Below are 21,934 nucleotides of genomic sequence, written 5' to 3'. Positions count from 1 at the left end.
CCCTCAGTTTGTTTCCTATGATTAAGAGTCTCTTGGTTTGTCTCTACTTTAAAGGAGAGCATGTTTATTTCCTTCTTAACCATATCTATCAGGATGCTCAAAACAGCGTGGCAACTTCTTTTGCCTGAACTTTCTAGGGAAATAGCTCACCCACCTTACTTGCTCTTTAACATTTGTTTTAATGGTTTGGGATAGGGCTTCTAACTTTAGGAATCTAATGGAGTGATCTCAGTTTAGAATCCGCTTAATCTGTTACTATAAGCTGTTACCAGTGCATTCTGGAAATGGGTAGAAATAAACAACAGAAGCAACAATAGCAACATATTCAAGTGTAATTGGCATTAGAAAGAGGTTACATTAAGCAAATCCATTTAGAAGAAGGACCCAAACTTCTCATTTTTTAGTGATGAAAAGGTCTGGTTGGGTTTTATCTTAAAGAATAATATAAAAATTTTAAAATATGTTTCTTTCATATGCAACCACCTTTTAGATCATGATCAAAACAACACACTACCCAATAAAGCAGCCATGAGCTACATGAGGTTACTTTAACTAAAATTCAGTTCCTAGTCATACAGCTCCTAGGCCACATTTCAAGTGGTCAAGACACGTGTGGCCTGTGATTACTGTGCTGGACCATACAGACACAGAACATATCCAACAGTGCTTTAAAGATCTACTGGCCAGTCCTGCTCTTTTCTCAGAATTCTCAGAATGAACAAAGACTAAATCAAGAGTTGAGATTTTTTCCTTTGGTATAATTTATCCAACCAAATTCCTGATAGCATAACATCCCGTTCTTCACATCAAATTACTGACATCCACAGCATGCTCTGAAAGAAGTCATTTTTGCAAAAGTATTCCAGAGCTTCATCAAACTTCCTAAGGTCCCCTCGTAAGCCTCTGCTATCATATTGATTAAAAGCACACAAATCCAGAGCCAGACTATTTGAGTTCACACCCTGGCTTAATATGGCACCAGCTGCTGATCGTTCTGCTGGGTACACTGACTGAACGGACCTCATGCTATCCCCTTTAGATTTACTTAAGCAGATTCTAGCCTGGTGCTTTTATCAACTCAACTATGCACAGGGCCAACAGTGTGATCATGCACCACATGGGGCCCCTATCCCCCACTCTAACCCACAGTGAGTGGGAGTGTGATTATTAGTCACATCATTCTTTATTGCAACCACCATGTCATTATCCCTGTCAATTTTCTCCTTTCATTAAATTGTCTAATTCTGCTAAATGGTCATTTGTCAATGGTTCTGCAAGAGATTCCCACAGCTTTCTAATATTACTTTTCATCAACTGCATGAAATCCTGCATCTTTTGCAAGATGGGCAATTTCAGTTTGTAATTGATATATATTGCATTTATATTGTATGGTCACATAAAAATCTAACAATCAACAGAGAGATTTAGAACAAAGATGCTCACAAGATAGGCAGGGCCAAAGGCACTGGAGTGAGGCCCAGTGTCATAAGTGCTTACTTTACCAGACAATAAATTTTTTAAAAATGGCGCTGCTATCAGGTCTCTACCTTGAGAACATTAAAACACTTAAAAATATTTGAATATGCCTGTGTATATGTGTATATATCTTATTTATGACATCCCACGCATCACATGTACAGCAGTGGTGCAGCGGAAAGAACATGGGCCAAAGAATCAACAGTTCTGAAGCTAAGATTTAGACTCAGCTAGGCGGCACTGGTCAAATCACTTAGCAGCTCTGAGCCTCAGTTTATCAATAAAATGGACTACCATCTACTTTACAGACTTGCTGTAGGGGTGAAATGAGACACATAGCAAATGTTCAACAGATGGCAGCTGAATCTTTTCTGTGGGACAATTATTCCTACTCAGTTCAATTTCAAAGGTAGCATACTATAAAACTGGAACTCAGGAAGCCTCACTCCCTACACCCATCTGAGTTATAAACCCTTGAAGACATCTAAGCAAATGAGTGAGATTTTAAATGTGTGGTCTGCAAAAACAGAACAATTTGTAATGAGCTTCCTTAAATAGCTAGTATACAAACACTATCTAAGTGTCAGACCCAACAAAGATGAAACTCAAACAGCCTGATGTGAAGATCAAACATTTTTGTGCTTGATAAACCACTGTGACCCTGGACATTACTGGAACCAAAAAGTGTGCTTAGCAAATCACTGTTTTATTATCTTCCAATAGTAAAGCTCTACTGTTGCTGAAATTACCCTGCCTCATGCCTTGCTCCTCCTCCTCACCTTCGGATGACACTGCAGGATGGAGAAGAGCACATTGTGTACCCGCAGAAAGATGCTCCCATACTCAGGGGGCTTCAGGTGGTCCAAAGGGACTGTCAGCAGGATGCTGAAGGCCAGGCTGACATGGTGCGGGTTGCTGATGGTCTCCTCCCCCTGTCGAAGCAAGGCTGCCAGGACGTCCAAAATAGGCCCCACAACCGCCAGGGGCACAGGCTGTTCCTGACAAGCCTCTCGGTTTTGCAGCTACAGGAAAAGAAGGAACAAAGGAAAGAAAATGAAGGCGATTCTCTAAAGAAAGAATACAAAAACTGAAGTAGACAAAGGTAAGAATGTCCAAAATGTACTTATGCGGTCAGAAAGCACTTTGAAAAAAGAAGGCCAGTGTTCAATCTCTGAAGGCGACCTACTGAGGACTTGCCCATTTTGGTCCATGCTTTTTGTTGGACTCATCAACCACGAAGAGAAAGAACTTCTTACAAGAGTTGACTCATCCAATTTCTCAGAACAGGAAAACTTCACATCAGACATACATAACAATATTTTCCCAAAAAGATGATTAGTTGTAAGTATCTATAATTAAAGTTCATTTGTTACATTTCTTAAAAATCAGCTCTAGGGACACCTAGGTGGCTCAGTCGTTAAGCATCTGCCTTCAGCTCAGGTCATGGTCCCAGGGTCCTGGGATTGAGCCCCGCATCGGGCTCCCTACTCCACGGGAAGCCTGCTTCTCCCTCTCCCTCTGCCTGCCGCTCCCCCTGCTTATGCTCTCTCTCTCTCCAACAAATAAATAAATAAGACCTTTAAAAAAAAAATCAGCTCTAGTTAAGATATTCAATTACTGTTCTAGAGAATAAAGAGAACAGGCTCAAGATGAGGGCTAACTCAAAGTTCTACCCCCCTAACCTGGGAGAGCTCACCTGTCACCCTCGTCCTCAGGCTACAGGTGTAAATAGCAGCCCTGATGCAGCCTGCTGGGGCCTCACACAGCGCTCCAGTGGCCTGGGGACTCCAACTGTGCTGACTTCATGCTGGTAAATCTACTTTTAGATTTACCTATGTGGTTTCTAGCCTACTGTCTCTATTAATGCAGCCCTACTGTGCACACCACCGACACTAATTGCCTAACACATGAGTCCCTCTCCCCCCACCCCCCAATTCCCTGCACTCTTCCTCCTGACACCTACTACACACACCAGGGAAAGATGAGATTCAGCCACTAATGCAGATTCCCAGGAAAACAACAAAGCAACAAAACAGAATAGGAGGGAACAATATGTTTACCCCTTAGGTCCTTCTGCCCTGAGAAGATGCTAATCCAGGGCAATTCTCTCAGGTGGCACAAGTGAATTAAAGCTGATAATCATGGTAAAGTAGATATTGATCTTTCAAACCCAAGTGCAAGAATACTGACTGGAGACTCTCCAGATGGCAAAAACACTCAGACAGTCCCAGTCAAAACTAGGTTTTTGTGCTAGTCAAACAAAAAGTCATGTGACTACCATGTATATTCACCAGGTGCCAAAATTTAACAATTGGGTTAACAATTCAACAATAATCTATCTGCAACATTACTGTCCCATTCTATAAAGCCATTCTTTTCTCACTATATCATAGATTTTAAACATATACAACCCCCCTACAAATGAACAAATGCGCTAAATTGACCAGAGAATTTGGTGGGGACAAAAGAAAGCCCCAGAATTCCTTCTCATCTCATCTACATTCAACGGGCTTCCACAGGAGCCCCATCTTATCACTGCACGCCTCCTATTACTGCCTGCCTAATGCTTCCCGGGCTCCTCGACACCCCCTCACACCACCTCTCCATCACATCTGGAGCTGACACCAGCGTTTGCAGACACACAAAAGCACATACAGTACACACACTGACAGAAAAGCATCCTGCCGGCAGCCATCATCAGGACGGAGTGCCCAGAAACATACTCTGCATAAAACCAGAGATGGCAGAAGCCAAAATGCAGCCTTTTGTCTGCAGAGGAACAGGGATGATGAGATGAAGTGAGATGAAGGGCACCGCCCAAGGGTACTCACAGTGAGAGCCGTGACTATCTGGGGGCACGCACACCAGAACAGACTCGCTTTCTCTCCGCCGAGTGGGCAGTTCAGGAGCAACCTGGTCAATGTAACAGCTGACAAAATGGCCTGAGAGAAAAGGGATAAAAACTTAGCAGAAATAGCTAGCTCTCTCTTAAGAAGTCCATCTTGGGAAGAAACCCAGTCACTGGTGCTAAAGAGAGAGAGCAGAAACCATTAGAACCCTGGTGTCGGGGCATGGACAAGACCTGGTTTGGGCTCAGTTCTGAGGGTGAGGACCCTTCCACCACCAGGCAGACAGGAAATAAATGCATAAGATGAGCAGAACTGTGGCCAAGGGGGAGGCCTTTTCAGTAGCATCTCACTAAACCAAGCATGGAAATGAGCCAGGATAGTGAAATAAAAGAAGGCCACACATGGACACAGCAACCTAATTACAGAGATCCCACCCTGTCAAGATAGTGTGGAAAGAGGCGGCAAGCTATAACCTACCTACGCAAGAACAGGACATGCTCGTGGATAACAGGAGGAGTCAGGGGAAAACCGGGACAAAGTGAAACAATTAGATTAGGTGCTACGATTGCAGGTGATGGTTTTAAACCATGAGGAAGGAACTATGTGGGAAGGGAACTCACTTTATTGAGTGCCTATGTCAATAAACATCCAACCCTTGCTGGCATTTTACACCATCAAATTTCAGCCTCGTGCCAGCCCTTCCCCCCCAACACTGCAGCCCCACAACCCATACAATTCTGGCCTCAGCCCTCTGCTCTCAGCTTCTTTCCCATCTCTCCCTCCCTGATTAGCCATACCCCTATGTATGGCTACCCCCCCCAGCAGCCCCGCCCTCTCCCGAGCTGGGGGCTCACTTTCCTGCCCACCTGCAGGACGTCTGTACCCACATAGGGCCTGCACACTGGCGCCTCCCTTGCTGTCTACCTCTCACACCCACACCACCTATGCCCTGCTGTGCACACAACGCCCTCCTCCCTCTCTCCATAGCAACGGCCCCCCCATCCAAATCCTCTCCATCTCTGAATGCTCAGGCTCCAGCCTCGCCTCCTCCATAAACCTTCTGACTGACTGGTTTAAATAGAAATCTACAGTGAGGCCTTCTCAAAGCTGGGGCCCAATCGTGCTGCAAATGCACACAATGAAAACTTCCAGAGAGAGGGGAAAGTGCCACGGACAATGAGGAGGGGACTGGTGGCTCTGGTCCAGCTGGGGCTCCTTGCTCACATACAGGAGATGTGAGTTCTCCCTGCTGCCCCTCTGTGGCCTCGATTACCCTCTCCAGCTCTCCTCCCATCCAAATCAAAACCCAAGCTTGAGTGCTGATTATAACTGCAAGTCAAGAAGCCACTCATGGGGCAGAAAAAGCTCAGAACCAGAAGACGTGGGCTGTGTTGCTGGCTCTGAGATACTTAGCTCTGTGACATTCTTCCTGTGCAAGCAGGGACATCTGACCAGTCCAGTGCACAGGGTTGTTTAGCAGACCAAATTCCAGCATGTAAGCTCCATAGAGAGGCTCTCCAAAATATGTAATGCCAAATGCAAATGCAGGGCTTTATTAGCAACTACCAAATAAACTAAGGTGCAAAGGACTGCAGGGCAGCTTGCTAATCGGAGTGATTTTCAAACAGAATCAGGGCTATGTGACCAAGTGAAGTAAAATTTTTAAAAAGTACAATGGGAGATGTCTTACATAAGATGAGCAGAATTTAACTTTTTTCTAATATGTCAATTATAAATATACAATACTTTATATTTCATATAATAAGCACCCATAGCGGGCGCCTGGGTGGCTCAGTTGGTTAAGCGACTGCCTTCGGCTCAGGTCATGATCCTGGAGTCCCTGGATCGAGTCCCGCATCAGGCTCCCTGCTCGGCAAGGAGTCTGCTTCTCCCTCTGACCCTCCCCCCTCTCATGTACTCGCTCTGTCTCATTCTCTCTCTCTCAAATAAATAAATAAAATCTTAAAAAAAAAAAAAAATAAGCACCCATAGCTGTAATTTGAAAAAGTTCCTCTTTAAAAAATAAGGCCCCCTTATACTAAAGTCCCAGGCCTCTCCACAGGCCAGGGCTACCTCCATAAACACCCCCTTGGGGTTTGATCTTATGTGTTTAATTTTAGGGGTGACATCGCATCTCAAATAAGTTTCCCCACTTGAGCTATTATTTATGTGCCTGCCATACAAGGGAGAAAAGGAGTACCCACCTGCAGATCGGCTTTCCACATGTTACTGATGTCTAATCCTTGGAGAATACACCGCATCACCATCCTAAAGTCCTCTGTTGTCCCAACTTCTAACATCTGGGTGAACAAGACTCCCAAATGAGGTTCAATATCCTGAATTACCTCAACTGGAACTGCAGGATCTATGTGGAGAAGAAACGAAAACTGCTGAGATATGATAGAAAAGGGGCAGGTGAAATATACTAGAATAACCACATGATGAATGGGGCCCCAGCCCTTAAAAGCATGATTTGAGAGGCATGGAAATACTCATGGAGCAAGCAGAGAAGGCGGGGCACATGCCACAGAGCAATAGTGCTCTGTTGCACACAGCTGACCCGTGCAGAGTGCACACACAGCACAGGGAAGGGGAAAGCCTGAGAGGATGATGACAATGGTCAGCAGTGCTGAACGCTGGACTATGGAACACAGGTGATTGCTACTTTCTCTATACTTTTTTCTACTTTCCTTGTACAGGTATACCTCAGAGACAGGACAGGTTCAGTTCCAGACCACCGCAATGAGGCAAATATTGCAATAAAATGAATCAAATGAATTTCTGGGTTACCCAGAGCAGATAAAAGTTACGTTTACACTATACTGTGGTCTACTAAGTGTACAATAGCATTACGTCCAAAATACAATGCACGTACCTTAATTTAAACATACTTTCTTGCTGGAAAATGCTAACCACCATCTAGCTTTCTGAGTCTTAGTCACTGATCACAGATCATCATAACAAATGTAGTAACGAAGAAGTTTGAGATATCGCAAGATTTACCAAAATGTGACAGAGCTACAAAGAAGCAAATGCTGCTGGAAAAATGGTGCCAACAGACTTGCCTGAGCAAGGCTGCCCCAAGCCTGCAAACTGTAAAAAACGGGAGTATCTGTGAAGCTCAATAAAGAAGAGCACAATAAAATTAGGCATGCCCATATTCTTTTGTAAAATCAGTAGGAACACAGGCGTGGCATGGTACGTTGAGAGAGATGAGAATGTTGAAGACATTAAAAGAGCTCCAAACTTTCAGGGCCTATCTGCCTCAGTCATCCAGGTGTTTCCCACTTGATGCGGGAAAGCCTTCTTCTTTTTTTTCTTTAAGAATTTTATTTATTTATTTGAGAGTGAGAGAGAGCAAGAGAGATCAGAAGGAGAGGGAAAAGCAGATTTGCCGCTGAGCCAGGAGCCCGATGTGGGGCTTGAGCCCAGGACCCCGAGATCATGACCTGAGCAGAAGGCAAACCCTTAACCGACTGAGCCACCCAGGCACCCCTTGATGCAGGAAAGCCTTCTAATGGCCCCAGGGTTTCATACTAGAGCCCGAAGTCAGGGCATTTAAGGCCTTTTATTGTCTGATGCCAGCTTACCTTCCCAGCCATATTTCAGCCCAGACTGTTCCACATTGCCAGAATACCTTCCCATGTCTCAGTCTTCGCTCACTTCGTAAGTACTGAGGGTGGAGGGGACAACAGACTTTGAGAGTTAAAGACCTCGGCCAAAAGTGTCCTACAAGCTGTAAGATCCTGGACTCATGAGCTGTCTGAGCCTCCATTCCCTCATCAGTGAAATGGGCATAAAGCACTAACTCCCGTGGTTGGCAAATAAAAGAAGGAGCACTGCAGTGTCCGCCACATGGAAGGCTCAACATCAGCACTCCCCACTGTCTCCACCCACCCTGCCTATCCCTCAAAGGCCACTGCCAACTACTGCTTTGCCTATACACACTCTCAACCCACAGTCCCCTAGTTCTGGTGTACTTGACAGCATTTCACTGTTCTGCAATTTGTGTGATTTGTGTGAATGTCTGTTACTTGATTAGATAGGTCAAAATCAACACTGCATTCACGTCCAGAGTAGAACATGGCTCCACATATATATGAAACATTTGTAAAAGTAATTGTTTTTTTGTGATTGAACTGAAGTAGTCTATTCTACTGTCGGAAAGCATTCCTAACAAATGCTCACTTTTACGAGGGGAAACCTACCTGAAACACCCCTGAGGACACAGAGGGCCACACTCTGGTTATCATAGCCACCTTAACTCTCCCTCTCCCCACTCAAAGCTTTGGGCCCTCCTCAATGGGCATTTCTTCCAGACCTCTCACTCCAGTCCCTTTTCTAGACAAAGTCTAGCAGCTCAAGGCTATGACGCCTGGACCCAAGAGCAACACCTGAGCCCATGGTCTGAGGGCCAGCGGGGCAGATGGCCTCGGCCCCCTGACTGCCACAACTGAGGCTCTGTCCCTGGAGCCAGAGGTGCCCCAAGTCAACGGACATATAGTTAGGACTTAGAGGCCACCTCAAGTCAAGAGGATTGGAAGGAAAAGAAGGATCTGTTTAACAAAGGGGAACAGAGGTCAGAGCTTCAGACCACCAGCTGCCATTTCTTAGATGACTGATTTAGGACACTGTAACTAGTGTTAATAAAAGACTAAATTCTAGCCTCCACTAAGGTGAACACCATTCCCTAAAAGAGTCGCTGACATAATAAGACAGAACATGTGACACGAAAGCCTTTTCAGTCAATCCACAATCAAGGCGGGGATAGAAAGGCTATTGAAAGGGAAACAACAGCAGTGTTATTCTGGCCTCAACACTTCAGTTCTGGCGCTGGCCCGGGCAGCTTTGCTTCCTACAAGGCCCTATTTTACGCTCTTGTATCTGAGCACGCCTGCAGCCCCATCTGTGGCTCCTCCCGGCCTGTCACAGCTTCTCCACTGAGAAACATTAATCGGCATTCGTTCTGAGAGCTAGGGACTCCCCAGTCTCACCTCTAAGGACTGTCCTAAGCCCAACCCGTCAGGAACAACCAAAACAAAAAGAAAACAAACTTCACCAACTTGAAACAGTGCTATCTTGAAACAGAGACAAATCTGGCCCACTGGCCTTTGAGCTAGGGAATAGCAGATATTGAACACTTCTGCACAAAGACGTGGGCTAGGTTTGCAGTCCTGATTGGCTGGCCCAGAAGAATGACATCAAACTAAAAGACCAAGATGACAGCTAAGCTTCTGCCTTATTAGCACCCACAGCCCAATGATGGCCAGGCACCACACTGAGACTAGGAGTGGGAGTCTGGCCCTCAAGGAATTTTATGACGTTCCCTATAAATTAAGTCAGTTGCATTTTTTAAGTTGACAAGTTTTAGATCTTTCTTAAGTCACTGAAGATGGCACTGAAAATCAGATACAAAAGAGCCTACTAAGAAGGATGAAATTATACATGTTGCCCATCCAGGGCCAGGACAGATAAAGACTAAAAAAGATAGAAGTAATAGATTTCAAAACTATAACCTAGAACAATCTCCAAAATAAATGAAAAACTAAAGTGCCAAACAATATACCTAGAAGGTTACTATTTGTGTACAAAGCAGAACTGTGAGGGTCACTGCTTATCCGTGCAGAGAATGCAGATACTAGAAATGAGTTCCTGGGAGTGGATGGTGGGGGATTTCCTCCTGGTTCACTGGCCTGTACCTTCTGAAATGAACACCTGTTCCAAAAGGGTGTGGGGGATGGGGGGGCACTCACCTTGCCAGTGGCTTACTTGTTTTTACCAAAAGCTGTATAGCACAGAATTAGCTCAAGATAAAATACCTTACCTGCAAGAACTTTTCTCACAGAATGAAACATGGAGGTAAAAACAGAATCCTTCTTGGGATGTAGTTCTGGGGCCAAAAAGAACAGAGTTAAAAACCGCATGGCCGCCTGGAAACACTGACTGTCTCCTGCAAGAGCCGGCAACTCTGACAGTAGTTGAGAGTAAACGTTCTGGTAGAAGGCGGTATGGGACAGTGGCATCCTGTCTGTCATCCGGGAAATCTCTGTCCTGTGCCTGGAGTGCTGGCCCACATCCGCCTCCAAGAGCGTGCTGACCGACGCGATGAAGACGGAGGGAAGGCGCTGGCCCTGCGCTCCCTGTACCCAGCAGAGCTGCAGCACAGCTCCCGTGTGCAGAATGGCCTTCTGCAGCAGTTCGGACAGCGCTTCTGGGGCCTCATGTTGCTGCTTCCGCTCTCTGACAAAAGGCCCCAGGACTTGGCACAACTTGGTTAAAGACACCAGAAGGAGCTGCCGGCCCCAAGGATTCTGATTTTCCACCTGTGTGCCTGCAGTTGCTTCAGTGTACAGTTTGTGGAGGAATCCAGTGATTTTCCTGAAATTGAGCACCAAGCTGAGCTTCATCTGGATAAGCATCTGCATTAGTTGTTCTAAGAATGCCCCTATCACTTGGAGGAATTCCAACCAAGAGGGGTCATCCATATTAACAGGAAATCTACTACTGGCTTTGAACAACGAGGTCAACATAATCTCAAAAATATCACTAACATACATAATCTTGAGCACTGAGCGAGCACTTCTGCCTCTCTGCAGGTAACCAAGAAGCCGGTAGCAAGTCATCAAAAACTTGAGGGTCACTGAGGAGGAGCAAGAGCTCCCCAGCTTGGTGATGGCCACGGACAATAATAGAAAAAAATAATGCACATGATAGGGAGTCAAGAGGCTGTCCAGTTGCAGAGTAGAAATAACTTCCAAAAGTCCCAAGATGCTCTCTAATTGTTCTCCCTCCAGCTGAATGGGGAAGTCACTCTTGACCAAGGACAGTAAGTTTTGGGCAATTTCTCCTTTTGGTTCTACACTTTCAGGTCCGACTTTTGCAAATCTGTTTTCCCAAAAAGCCACCACCATGTGGTCCTTTTCAAAAAGCCAGGGCAGTTGTTGACTGAGAAGACTCGGGTCACTCTGGACCCCAGAACACAGGATGCTAGTACATCCTTCAGTTAGGCATATTAAGAAAGCAGAATGAAGGGACTGCATTTCTGGAAAGAGAGGGCTATGAAGGACAGTGCTGGATATTTTCTCAAGTGTGATGCTTGGTTCTTCATCTGCTGAGCCTTCCTGGGCTTTGCTCACTGGTAAAGTTCTTAGCAGCACACTGGCCAGCGATCTCACATCATCTGGACAAAGATAGGATATCAAAATTGCGAGATTCGACACAATCAGGTGCCAGTGAGCTACAGGGTATGTGAGTGCACGCACTGTCCCAGCCTGGCCATCCCAGGAAGCTGCTGTCCCTCGATTCAAGCTTTCTCTGCCAGAACCAAGAATGTAGGCAGCATCACACCTCAAACTGCAGAGGGCTTCTTCAGACTGGAAATTAGCTTGCATTAAAGTCCTTTTCATTCTCTGCAGGTAGAGCTGTTCCAAACAATACCTGCCAAGAGAGTCAAACTGAGCTGTAAACTTTTCTATCTTCTTCCAATGGCATGTTTCAACACCTGGGAGCAACAAGGGGAGGTTTGAGATCTCTAGAGCAACATCTGTAAGAGCCCCAGACACAGAGTGATACTGGCTACAGTTTATACTGAGCATGGCGTCAACCTGGGCCCAAGTGTAAGAGAGCAAGAGTGCAGAGTCACTGATCTTCTGTAGCCAGAGCTCAAGCTCTGGGCCCTGGGGGTCCAGGAGAAGGTCCAACAGGGGCCTCACAAGCTCTCGGAGCATCCTCTCCATCGTGCACTGCATTCGTCTGATGACGGGCAGAGGGGTGCTGCTGTCCAGGCTCCTCATATTGAACATGATGCAGTGCAGCAGTGAGCCCAGGGACAGTGACTTCAAGGCCATGTCAGCATCACCCCTCAAATAAGGTAAGACCAAAGACTGGAACTTCTCCAACACGAGGGACCATGTGTCCAAGATCTGACTCGGAGGCAACTCCAGGAGGCACTCACTAAGCACCCTGGAGGGGCCCGAGGTCAGCACAGGCTGCCTCAGCACCTCAGCAGCTGGACGACAGATCACCCCCAGAATCTCCGCAAACAACCGCGGCACTTGTCGCAGTTTGACATACGTCTGGAAGAGAGTGTGAAGAAGTGCCTCCTGTGCTTTTCTGGTTCGAAAGTCTGTCACTTCTGCATCAATCCAAGCTGAGGCCAACAGGTCATCCAGGTCTGGCTCCAAAATCAAATGATTCAGAGACATCAAAGCCTTGAGGCAGCGGAACCAGGCCGGCACAGATGCTTGTGAATGGTTTATCAGTAGCTCAGCCAAATGGCGGTAAAAGTGGAATTGAGCCTCTCCGTGCCGGATCCTATCAGCAGCAATGTTGTAGATATTGTTGTTGGCCACTGAGTTGAGCAGCTGTTCTACAACCAGGAGTTCTGTGGTCCAATCTGATGTGGCCAGAGCTTTTAGCTGCTCCTCCTGCAGGTGCGAAATCCTCAAGCAGCCGAACAGCCTGGGGAGTACCTGGAAGCAGAGAAGCTGGTTCCCCTCCTTGAAGTAAGACTCTAAAAAGAGCTTATACAGCAAGGCCACTGAGTTGGCTACAACAGCAGCATGAAGGGACGGTTCACAGTAGCCAGCATCTACCAGCCTGGCAATCACAGTGTCCATAGGAGCTAGAAGATTCTTCATGGCCCCTATCTTCTTGTCCCCTTCCTGCTGGTCCAACAGCTCCTCTTTGTAGGACGAGAGTAACTCGGGCTGAAAAGCTCCACCTCGAAGCATGGCCTCAATCTGACTCCTTACATCCCGGCTCAGCGCCTGCCGCAGCTGACCCTGCCCAGCCTGTGCCCACGTGCCCCCCGAGAGTAAGTGCCTCAGGACCAGGCAGGGCTGGAGCAAGTGCCCAGTCACCTCCCCAAAGGCACGTCTTGGGTTGACTTGCTGTTGCTGGATCGAGAGGTAGTGGCCAAGTGCCAGGTGAATGACCTCGAATAACTGGGCCACCATGGCTCCTTCCGGCTGCCTACAGGCCAACCAGCACAGCTGGCTCAGCAATGCCACTATCAGCTCCTGCCTAGCCGTGTAGATGACAGCAAGGGCAGGCGTCGAGAGGATGCCCTGGCAGCAGCTCAGCACAGCACACACACTTCTCTGGGATTCCGAAAGAGAGAATTCAGCTATTCTCTCATTTATGATCTGAACATTAAGAAAAAAACTCATTACTGACTCTACACATATATAAGAAAACTACAAGAGAATCAATGAACTCACTCTTTGCCCTTATCTTTAGATGAGATTATCACATCTAAATGAACTTGACATTTGTTAATGCACTGAGAGAAGGCAGAGTACCTGTTTTAAGTCCTTTATTCATGCATCTCCTACCAACATGAATTCAGAAAAGGGATCAGTACCTTTTTAATTCTGCTGTCCCTATTTAAAGAGCTGGGTTTTTATAAGACTTAAACTCCAAAGATTACTTTTGCTTACATCCTAAACCTGCAATTCAGCTTTGGCTTTTTAAATAGAAAAACGGGGTGCCTGGGTGGCTCAGCCGTTAGGCGTCTGCCTTCGGCTCAGGTCATGATCCCGGGGTCCTGGGATCGAGCCCCGCGTCGGGCTCCCTGCTCAGCAGGAAGCCTGCTTCTCCCTCTCCCACTCCCCCTGCTTGTGTTCCTGCTCTCACTGTCTCTATCAAATAAATTAAAAAAAAAAAAAAAGAAAAGAAATTAAATAGAAAAACAGTGTAATTGACTACAAAAATGTATTTTGGACCATAGGATCATAGCCCAAGGCTACCGTCCATCCATCTCTAGCATCTAAGCTGAATTGCTTAGATGTGCCACTAGGAGCTGTGTGACTTTTAACAAGTTACTGAACCTCTTTGTGCCTGGCACACACTAAGTGCTTTCTATTGTCACCAACTATTCTCACAGTATTTCAAAACACTCAGTTGTGACAATGAAGTTCATTAATTCTAATCTGAGACTTCAAAATTGCTTTGACTCAAAAAACTTTGAGGAAATTCCTATCCAAATTTTGGCCTTTGGTCTTCCTTGAGGCCAATGGAAAAGTGGGGGGATGGGGGAGCAGGGAACACAAAGTAGTGTTGCTGGCGACATTTTCCAATTAAAAAGGTAATCAACAACCACTCTATGAAATAGTTCTAAGCTTTCCTTGAACATTAAACAGAAAGTGTTTCATGCAGCATAGAGCATACCATATGCATTCAATAAATATCAGTCATCGTTATAATTCTAGTATTATTTCCTTCTCTTTCTCTACCTTGATACTTCCTGCATCTTCAATAACTAACAGGAAATCAACAGAGATGCATGTCACATATATGTGACAACACGGAAAACAGATAATTACCTTGACTAGGGAAATCTGAAGGTTAATTGTCTTTCCATTCTTGAGGAGATCCTGCAGTTTTTTGCTGTGTAGAATGTTATCTATATAGATCCAAAGCCTTTCAACAATGTCTTCCTTCAGGTCAAGTTTTTTCTTATAAAACGCAATCAGTGACTGTCTTGCCCAATCAAGTAATACCTGAATTTGGAAGAAATATGCTCTAAAAATAAATGAATTTCTTTACCAAGAAAGTAAGATATTGGACATTTAAAAGGACATTCCATGCATAACCAAATCCAATTGCCAGGGAAAAAGCTGTCCTTTAAAACTTACCTTTGGTAATATTATATAAACGTCCTAGTATCTTAAAATGTTTATTATTAAAGAATAAAAAGAAAGAAAAAGTCATTTTGTCTTCATGTAGGGCCAATAAAAAGTTTCAAATGAAACTCTAACGTTTCTTCTAACTTCTCTCAAGTTATACTAATTTTCAAAAGTTAGAAGCACAACAATTGCTCAAAATGGCCATAAAATGAATCACACACAGAAGCAAAAATGCAGTCAAAAAACAGAGCTTGTGTCCTGGCTTCCCATGTTACCTGTAAAACCTCTAGTTCTATTTACTTCCTCAGAAGACAGAGACAGTCTTCTGCAAAATAATGCACAAGTGCTTTATGAAAAGGAGGATTGGTCACACATAGTTTCTATTACTGTGACACAGTCCCTTAGTCATAAACACAAGGAAAGGCAGTGAGGCCTCAGCTCATGATACCAGAACTCTCAATACCAGTATGAAAAGTGTCAGATGCTAAAAGGGAAAAAGGTTCTCACCATGAGACAGGGTGGGACCTTAATCAAACTGCCACCACCACTTCCCCTTTCATCTCACCCTAGGTAGCACTTTCCAGGTGACTATCAAGCTGCCAAGACGATTCTCAGGTGCAGCCAGGTTTAGAAACCACTGGATGTAGAGTGCTCTACATATTGTACCTCATCATCGTTTTAATAGATGTCATCCATCTTTGACACATTTTGTGCAGTCTTTCTTAATACTAGCACATGGGTTTGTGTTAATCCAATTTCATGAGCTCAACATCCTGGGGTCTCTAGTGTTTTACAGTTTTTTTGTTTGTTTGTTTTTGCGAAATAAGCTTGAAAAATGTTAACAAAGAGAAAAGCCTTTCTTGGTTCCTAATCTATTTCTAGAATGGCTTACTACAAATACTAAAGTTTCTCTGCTTCCTTGTCAATTTACCAAATTTCAGAGATGTTTAACAAAGCACCAACAAGCAGTTGCTTATGGAGCATCACCTTGGATTTATAAACAAATGGAGCTACCCACAGACTCAGATTCTAATTTCTGTACTCAATTCCCAATTTGTTCACTGATGCATATACTTAATTCGAAATATGAGATGTTTCCAAAAATAAAAGAAATGCTGAGACTTCGTAACAGGAAAACTCTGTCAATGAAATATTTAACTTATGCATTTTTTTACTGACATTACTTTTCAACTCCAACCTTTCCTTTAATCTTTTTAAATTTTAAATGTCGATATACAGGGGCACCTGGGTGGCTCAGTTGGTTAAGCAACTGCCTTCGGCTCAGGTCATGATCCTGGAGTCCCGGGATCGAGTCCCGCATCGGGCTCCCTGCTCGGCAGGGAGTCTGCTTCTCCCTCTGACCTTCCCCCCTCTCATGTGCTCTCTCTCTCTCTCTCTCATTCTCTCTCTCAAATAAATAAATAAATAAATCTTTAAAAAAATAAATAAATAAAAAATAAATGTCGATATACAATTCATATAAGTGACCATTCTTTTTGGTTGTAAAAATGTAACTTCACATTACACTTACTTGCTCTTTATTTGGAAGAACGCACTGGTGGGAAATCCAAGCAAAGTGAGCTAGTTTTAGTTTATCTTCCCAAGAAGTTGTCTTGCTTTTAAGCTTAAAGGAAATGCCAGAGTAAACAGCAGCCATTGTTATACTTTATCTATAATTTAAAATGGAAAAAATATTATTTTTTTATTACTCAACAGGCACCAAAAAATGAACATCATATGTACATTATGTACATGACATATATTTTTTACTTTTTTAATTTAATTTTATTATGTTATGTTAATCACCATACATCATTAGTTTTTGATGTGGTGATCCACAATTCATTGTTTTCGTGTAACACCCAGGGCTCCATGCAGTACGTGCCCTCCTTAATACCCATCACCAGGCTAAGCAATCCCCCCACCCCCTTCCCCTTCCCCTCTAAAACCCTCAGTTTGTTTCTCAGAGTCCACAGTCTCTCATGGTTCATCTCTCCCTCCGATTCCCCCCCACCTTCATTTTTCCCTTCCTTCTCCTAATGTCCTCCATGCTATTCCATATGTTCCACAAATAAGTGAAACCATATAATTGACTTTCTCTGCTTGACTTATTTCACTTAGCATAATCTCCTCCAGCCCCATCCATGTTGATGCAAAAGTTGGGTATTCATCCTTTCTGATGGCTGAGTAATATTCCATTGTATATATATGGACCACATCTTCTTTATCCATTCATCTGCTGAAGGGCATCTCGGCTCTTTCCACAGTTCGGCTATTGCGGACATTGCTGCTATGAACATTGGGGTGCAGGTGCCCCTTCTTTTCACTACATCTGTGTCTTTGGGGTAAATACCCAGGAGTGCAATTGCTGGGTCATAGGGTAGCTCTATTTTTAATTTTTTGAGGAACCTTCACACTGTTTTCCAAAGTGGCTATACCAACCTGCATTCCCACCAACAGTGTAAGAGGGTTCCCCTTCCTCCACAACCTCTCCAACATTTGTTGTTTCTTGCCCGGTCAATTTTTGCCATTCTAACTGGTGTAAGGTGATATCTCAATGTGGTTTTAATTTGGATTTCCCTGATGGCTAATGATGATGAACATTTTTTCATGTGTCTGTTAGCCATTTGTATGTCTTCTTCAGAGAAGTATCTGTTCATGTCTTCTGCCCATTTTTTGACTTGATTATTTGTTTTTGGGTGTTGAGTTTGAGAAGTTCTTTACAGATCTTGGATACCAGCCCTTTATCTGTAGTGTCATTTGCAAATATCTTCTCCTGTGGGTTGCCTCCTTGTTTTGTTGACTGTTTCCTTTGCTGTGCAGAAGCTTTTTATCTTGATGAAGTCCCAAAAGTTCATTTTTGCTTTTGTTTCACTAGCTTTTGGAGATGTATCTTGAAAGAAGTTGCTGTGGCCGATGTCAAAGAGGAATAAACCTAACCAAAGAGGTAAAGGATCTATACTCTAGGAACTATAAAACACTCATGAAAGAAATTGAAGAAGACACAAAAAGATGGAAAAACATTCCATGCTCATGGATTGGAAGAATAAACATTGTTAAAATGTCTATGCTACCCAGAGCAATCTCTAACTTCAATGCCATCCTGATCAAAATTCCAATGACATTTTTCAAAGTGCTGGAACAATCCTAAAATTTGTATGGAATCAGAAAAGACCCCAAATCGCCAAGGAAATGCTGAAAAAGAAAAACAAAGCTGGGGGCATCACGTTTCCTGACTTCAAACTATGTTACAAAGCAGTGATGACCAAGACAGTATGGTACTGGCACAAAAACAGACATATAGACCAATGGAACAGAATAGAGAGCCCAGATATGGACCCTCAACTCTATGGTCAAATAATCTTCGACAAAGCAGGAAAAAATATGCAATGGAAAAAAAGACAGTCTCTTCAATAAATAGTGCTGGGAAAATTGGACACCACGTGCAGAAGAATGAAACTTGACCATTCTCTAACACCATACACAAAGATAAACTCAAAATGGATGAAAGACCTCAATGTGAGACAGGAATCCATCAAAATCCTAGAGGAGAATATACTCCTTTTTTAAAAAACAATTTTAGTGAATTAAAATACCTCAACATTGGGTATAAATCTATACATAAAATGCTGTAGCCCATGATCATGGAAATACAAATCAAAACCACAATGAGCCCATGATTGCGGAAATACAATTCAAAACCACAATGAGTGGTATCACTAAGTGATACCACTTTGCACTGGTCAGAATGCCTAAAATGAACAACTCAGGACACAACAGATGTTGGCGAGGATGCAGAGGAAGGGGAACCCTCTTACGCTGTTGGTGGGAATGCAAATGCTAGAGAAGAGTATGGAGGTTCCTCAAAAAGTTAAAAATAGAGCGACCCTACAACCCAATAATTGTACTACTATGTATTTATCCAAAGGTTACAAACATAGTGATTCAAAGGGGCATGCACCCCAATGTTTATAGCAGCGAAGTCCACAGTAGCCAAACTATGGAAAGAGCTCAGACATCCAACGAAAGATAAATGGATAAAAAAGATGTAGTATGTGTGTGTGTGTTTATATATATATACACACATATACATACATATATACACATACATACACATACATACGCATATATGTGTACACACACACACACTCACACACTGGAATATTACTCAGCCATCAAAAAGAATGAAATCTTGCCATTTGCAATGACATGGATGGAACTACAGGGTATTATGCTAAGCGAAATAAGTCAGTCAGAGAAAGACAAATACCATATGATTTCACTCATGTGGAATTTAAGAAACAAAACAGATGAACACAGGGGAAGGGAAGGAAAAATAAGATGAAAACAGAGAGGGAGGCAAACCATAAAAGGCTCTTAACTATAGGAAACAAACGGAGAGTTGCTGGAGGGAAGGAGGATGGGGGGAAGGGGATAACTGGGTGATGAGCATTAAGGAGGGCACTTGAAGTAATGAGCACTGGGTGTTGAATGCAACTGATGAATCACTAAATTCTACCTCTGAAACGAGTAATACAGTATATGTCAATTAAATAGAATTTAAATTTAAAAAAATTTTTAATGCTTTAGCCCATGAATTTTCTGGGGGAAATTCAGACAAAAGCAGGCAGAAGGATTATACAGACATACATAAGAGTTTTCCTGCTGTGAGCTGACTGTGCAGGAATAAAACTGGGCAAAAATCCTCAGAGGTGATGGTGAAGGAATACAACTGGGAAAAACCCAAAGTGTTCAAATTATTTGTGAAAGAAGATTCACACGTGGTTTTAGACTGAAAGTTTCTGCACAAATCATCTGAAATATACTATGTACTAAGAAAAGCTCCATTAAATACTTGAGAGAGAGAGGGGTGCCTGGGTGGCTCAGTCGGTTAAGCAGCTGCCTTTGGCTCAGGTCATGATCCCAGGGTCCTGAGATGGAGGGCCGCCCCCCCACCACCACCACCGCAGGCTCGGTGGGAGCCTGCTTCTCCCTCTCCACCCCCACCCCGCTGCTCCTGCTCTCTCCTCTCTTTCCCTTTCTCTCAAATAAATAATCTTATAAAAAGTTAGTTGAGAGAGAGAAATAAGCAGTATTTGGAAACAGTAATATTTCACCCAGCAAAATAGAAATAATGTATAAACCCAGCCCCAAAAGAAATACTGTTATTTCAGCTGCAACAGTAACTTCCCACTATAACTTTATTCATTTACATATGAGCTTAGGGACATGCACTGCTTCCAGAAAGACTCTACAAAATACAGATACACAATTGAAACTGTAAAAATAGAGTACAATAAAATCGCGAATAAAGGAAAGCAAGCATACCAACCAGCTATAATTCTACAAACCCGAGGTAAACATAGCTTTGAGTTTCCTAAAATTCATAATAAAAAGGGGAAACGTATCACTTTAAGTCATTTTCATTATATAAAAGAAACCAAGTCAGTTCCTCAAAAATGAAAATTTTTCAAAATACTGAAATAAAAATATCGTATATAAAAACAAAATAGAACAATACCAGAAAAAGATCGCAGTCCCATGTTTCTAATACACTATGAAACGAAAAGAATTTGCCAAGGGCTGGATCACTTTCATTTCTTCAGTCTAGGGGACCTGAAATCCTACAGACCGACCTTCAGAAGTTACCCTCAATAGGTAATTATACAAGGAACGAGCAAACACCGCAAGAAGGACACTAACATTCAGTAGGGCATCCTTCACTCTACTACAGAAAACAGGAACACTCAGGTGCTGTCAGTTTTCCCATTTTGTCAAAACGTCCAAGACGTACCCGCTCAACAACTTACTTGAAATTCGGTATGTCAGAAAACCACCGCACCAGCTACAAAGTACTTAAAAAGTGTTTGCAGAACTGGTTACAAAGACGCCCCAGACACCCTTCCGGAGGCTACAAACGTTTGCTCCGCTCACGGTGCCCTCCAGAGGACTCTGTGAGGAGACGTAAAAAGCCCAGTGCCGAACGCAGAACCCTGCTAGTACTCACGCAAAGGGCGCTTAAGCGCGGCCACACTCGGAATCCTGCGGAGCAGAATGAAACCAAGTAGCAAGAATCACAAGAGAGCAACGAAAAGCTACGTGAGAGGCCGCCGAAGGAGCGAGCCCAGGGCGCTCTCCCCAGCGACTGCTGTCGCTGGAGGGCCCGGGGCCGGACCCGGGGCGAAGGGTCCTCCTCGGCTAAGGAGCTGACCTCCCTTATAACCTGGATAGGGACCGCGGGCGGGGGCGTAGCGCCTGCCCCGGGGAGCGGGAGGGTATGCTCACCTCAGGGCCGGCCCCCGGGAAGGGGCTCACCTGGAGGCCGTCTTCAGGTAAGGAGCTCACCTCAGGCCCCGCCCCGAGTAGGGCCGGCGGGCGCGATGGAAGGCAGTCCCCAGGTTAAGGAGCTCACCTGGCGGCCAGCCCCGCTTGGGGACCGCGGGCGGGGGCGGAGGACGGTGGCGGCAGCAGGTCCGGGATCCCGGGCTGCCCCACCACGTGGGACCGGCCCCCGCTCTCCTTCCGCCCGACGCCGGCGGCGCGGCGGGGCGGGGCAGCGCGCACGCCAGGCATCGCCAGCAGAGCGCCGAGGCGCCTCGCCCATTGGTGGAGACGGTTGCGCGTTGGAGGCCCGAGCGGCCCAGCCCGCGGCCCGCTCCGTGTCAGTCAGTCATGGAGCGGCCGCCCAGAGCCGCCGCTGCGGGGGCGGCAGGGCGCGGGGCGCGGGGGCCCGGCTGAGCCGGCCGTCGGAGCGAGACCCTGCGGCAGAGACGACGGAGGCGGAAGCAACCCGATCCCGGAGGCGGCGGCGGCGGGAGGAGCCGGAGCCGCCTGGGATGTTCAGTGAGTGCGGGGCGCGCGGGCGGGGAGGGCCGGGGGAGGGGCTCGCGCGCCGAGCGCGCGCGCGCGGGCGGGCGCCGTGCGGGCCCGACAGCGGCGGTTTTTTTTTTTTTTTTTTTTTTTTTTTTTTTTTTTTTTTTT

General features: G+C 45.0%; 2 protein-coding genes across 5 annotated transcripts in view; one reads left to right on the top strand and one right to left on the bottom strand.

The window, feature by feature from the left end:
- Positions 1-21,630, bottom strand: part of URB2 (URB2 ribosome biogenesis homolog) — a 28,704-nt gene extending 7,074 nt beyond the window's left edge. The window contains exons 1-7 of one of the 4 annotated variants that reach the window (XM_035008420.1): positions 21,239-21,630; positions 16,485-16,623; positions 14,651-14,827; positions 10,150-13,471; positions 6,530-6,690; positions 4,308-4,418; positions 2,256-2,498 (exon numbers count right to left, since the gene is read on the bottom strand). In XM_035008420.1, the coding sequence (XP_034864311.1) occupies positions 2,256-2,498; positions 4,308-4,418; positions 6,530-6,690; positions 10,150-13,471; positions 14,651-14,827; positions 16,485-16,610 (4,140 nt within the window). In that variant the 5' untranslated portion in view covers positions 16,611-16,623; positions 21,239-21,630. The remainder of the gene's footprint in view (positions 1-2,255; positions 2,499-4,307; positions 4,419-6,529; positions 6,691-10,149; positions 13,472-14,650; positions 14,828-16,484; positions 16,624-21,238) is intronic. The other 3 variants (XM_035008423.1, XM_035008421.1, XM_035008422.1) reach the window with 3 other exon arrangements.
- Positions 21,631-21,715: 85 nt separating this feature from the next.
- Positions 21,716-21,934, top strand: part of TAF5L (TATA-box binding protein associated factor 5 like) — a 31,468-nt gene continuing 31,249 nt past the window's right edge. Inside the window, exon 1 of the mRNA XM_035008426.1 lies at positions 21,716-21,796. The gene's annotated coding sequence lies outside the window, so the exon portion shown is untranslated. The remainder of the gene's footprint in view (positions 21,797-21,934) is intronic.

Source organism: Mirounga leonina, unplaced genomic scaffold (assembly GCF_011800145.1).
Source record: "Mirounga leonina isolate KUSES-001 unplaced genomic scaffold, KU_Mleo_1.0 Mir_152, whole genome shotgun sequence".
Classification (NCBI taxonomy): domain Eukaryota; kingdom Metazoa; phylum Chordata; class Mammalia; order Carnivora; family Phocidae; genus Mirounga; species Mirounga leonina.
This window is presented reverse-complemented; position numbering and strand designations above follow the sequence as displayed.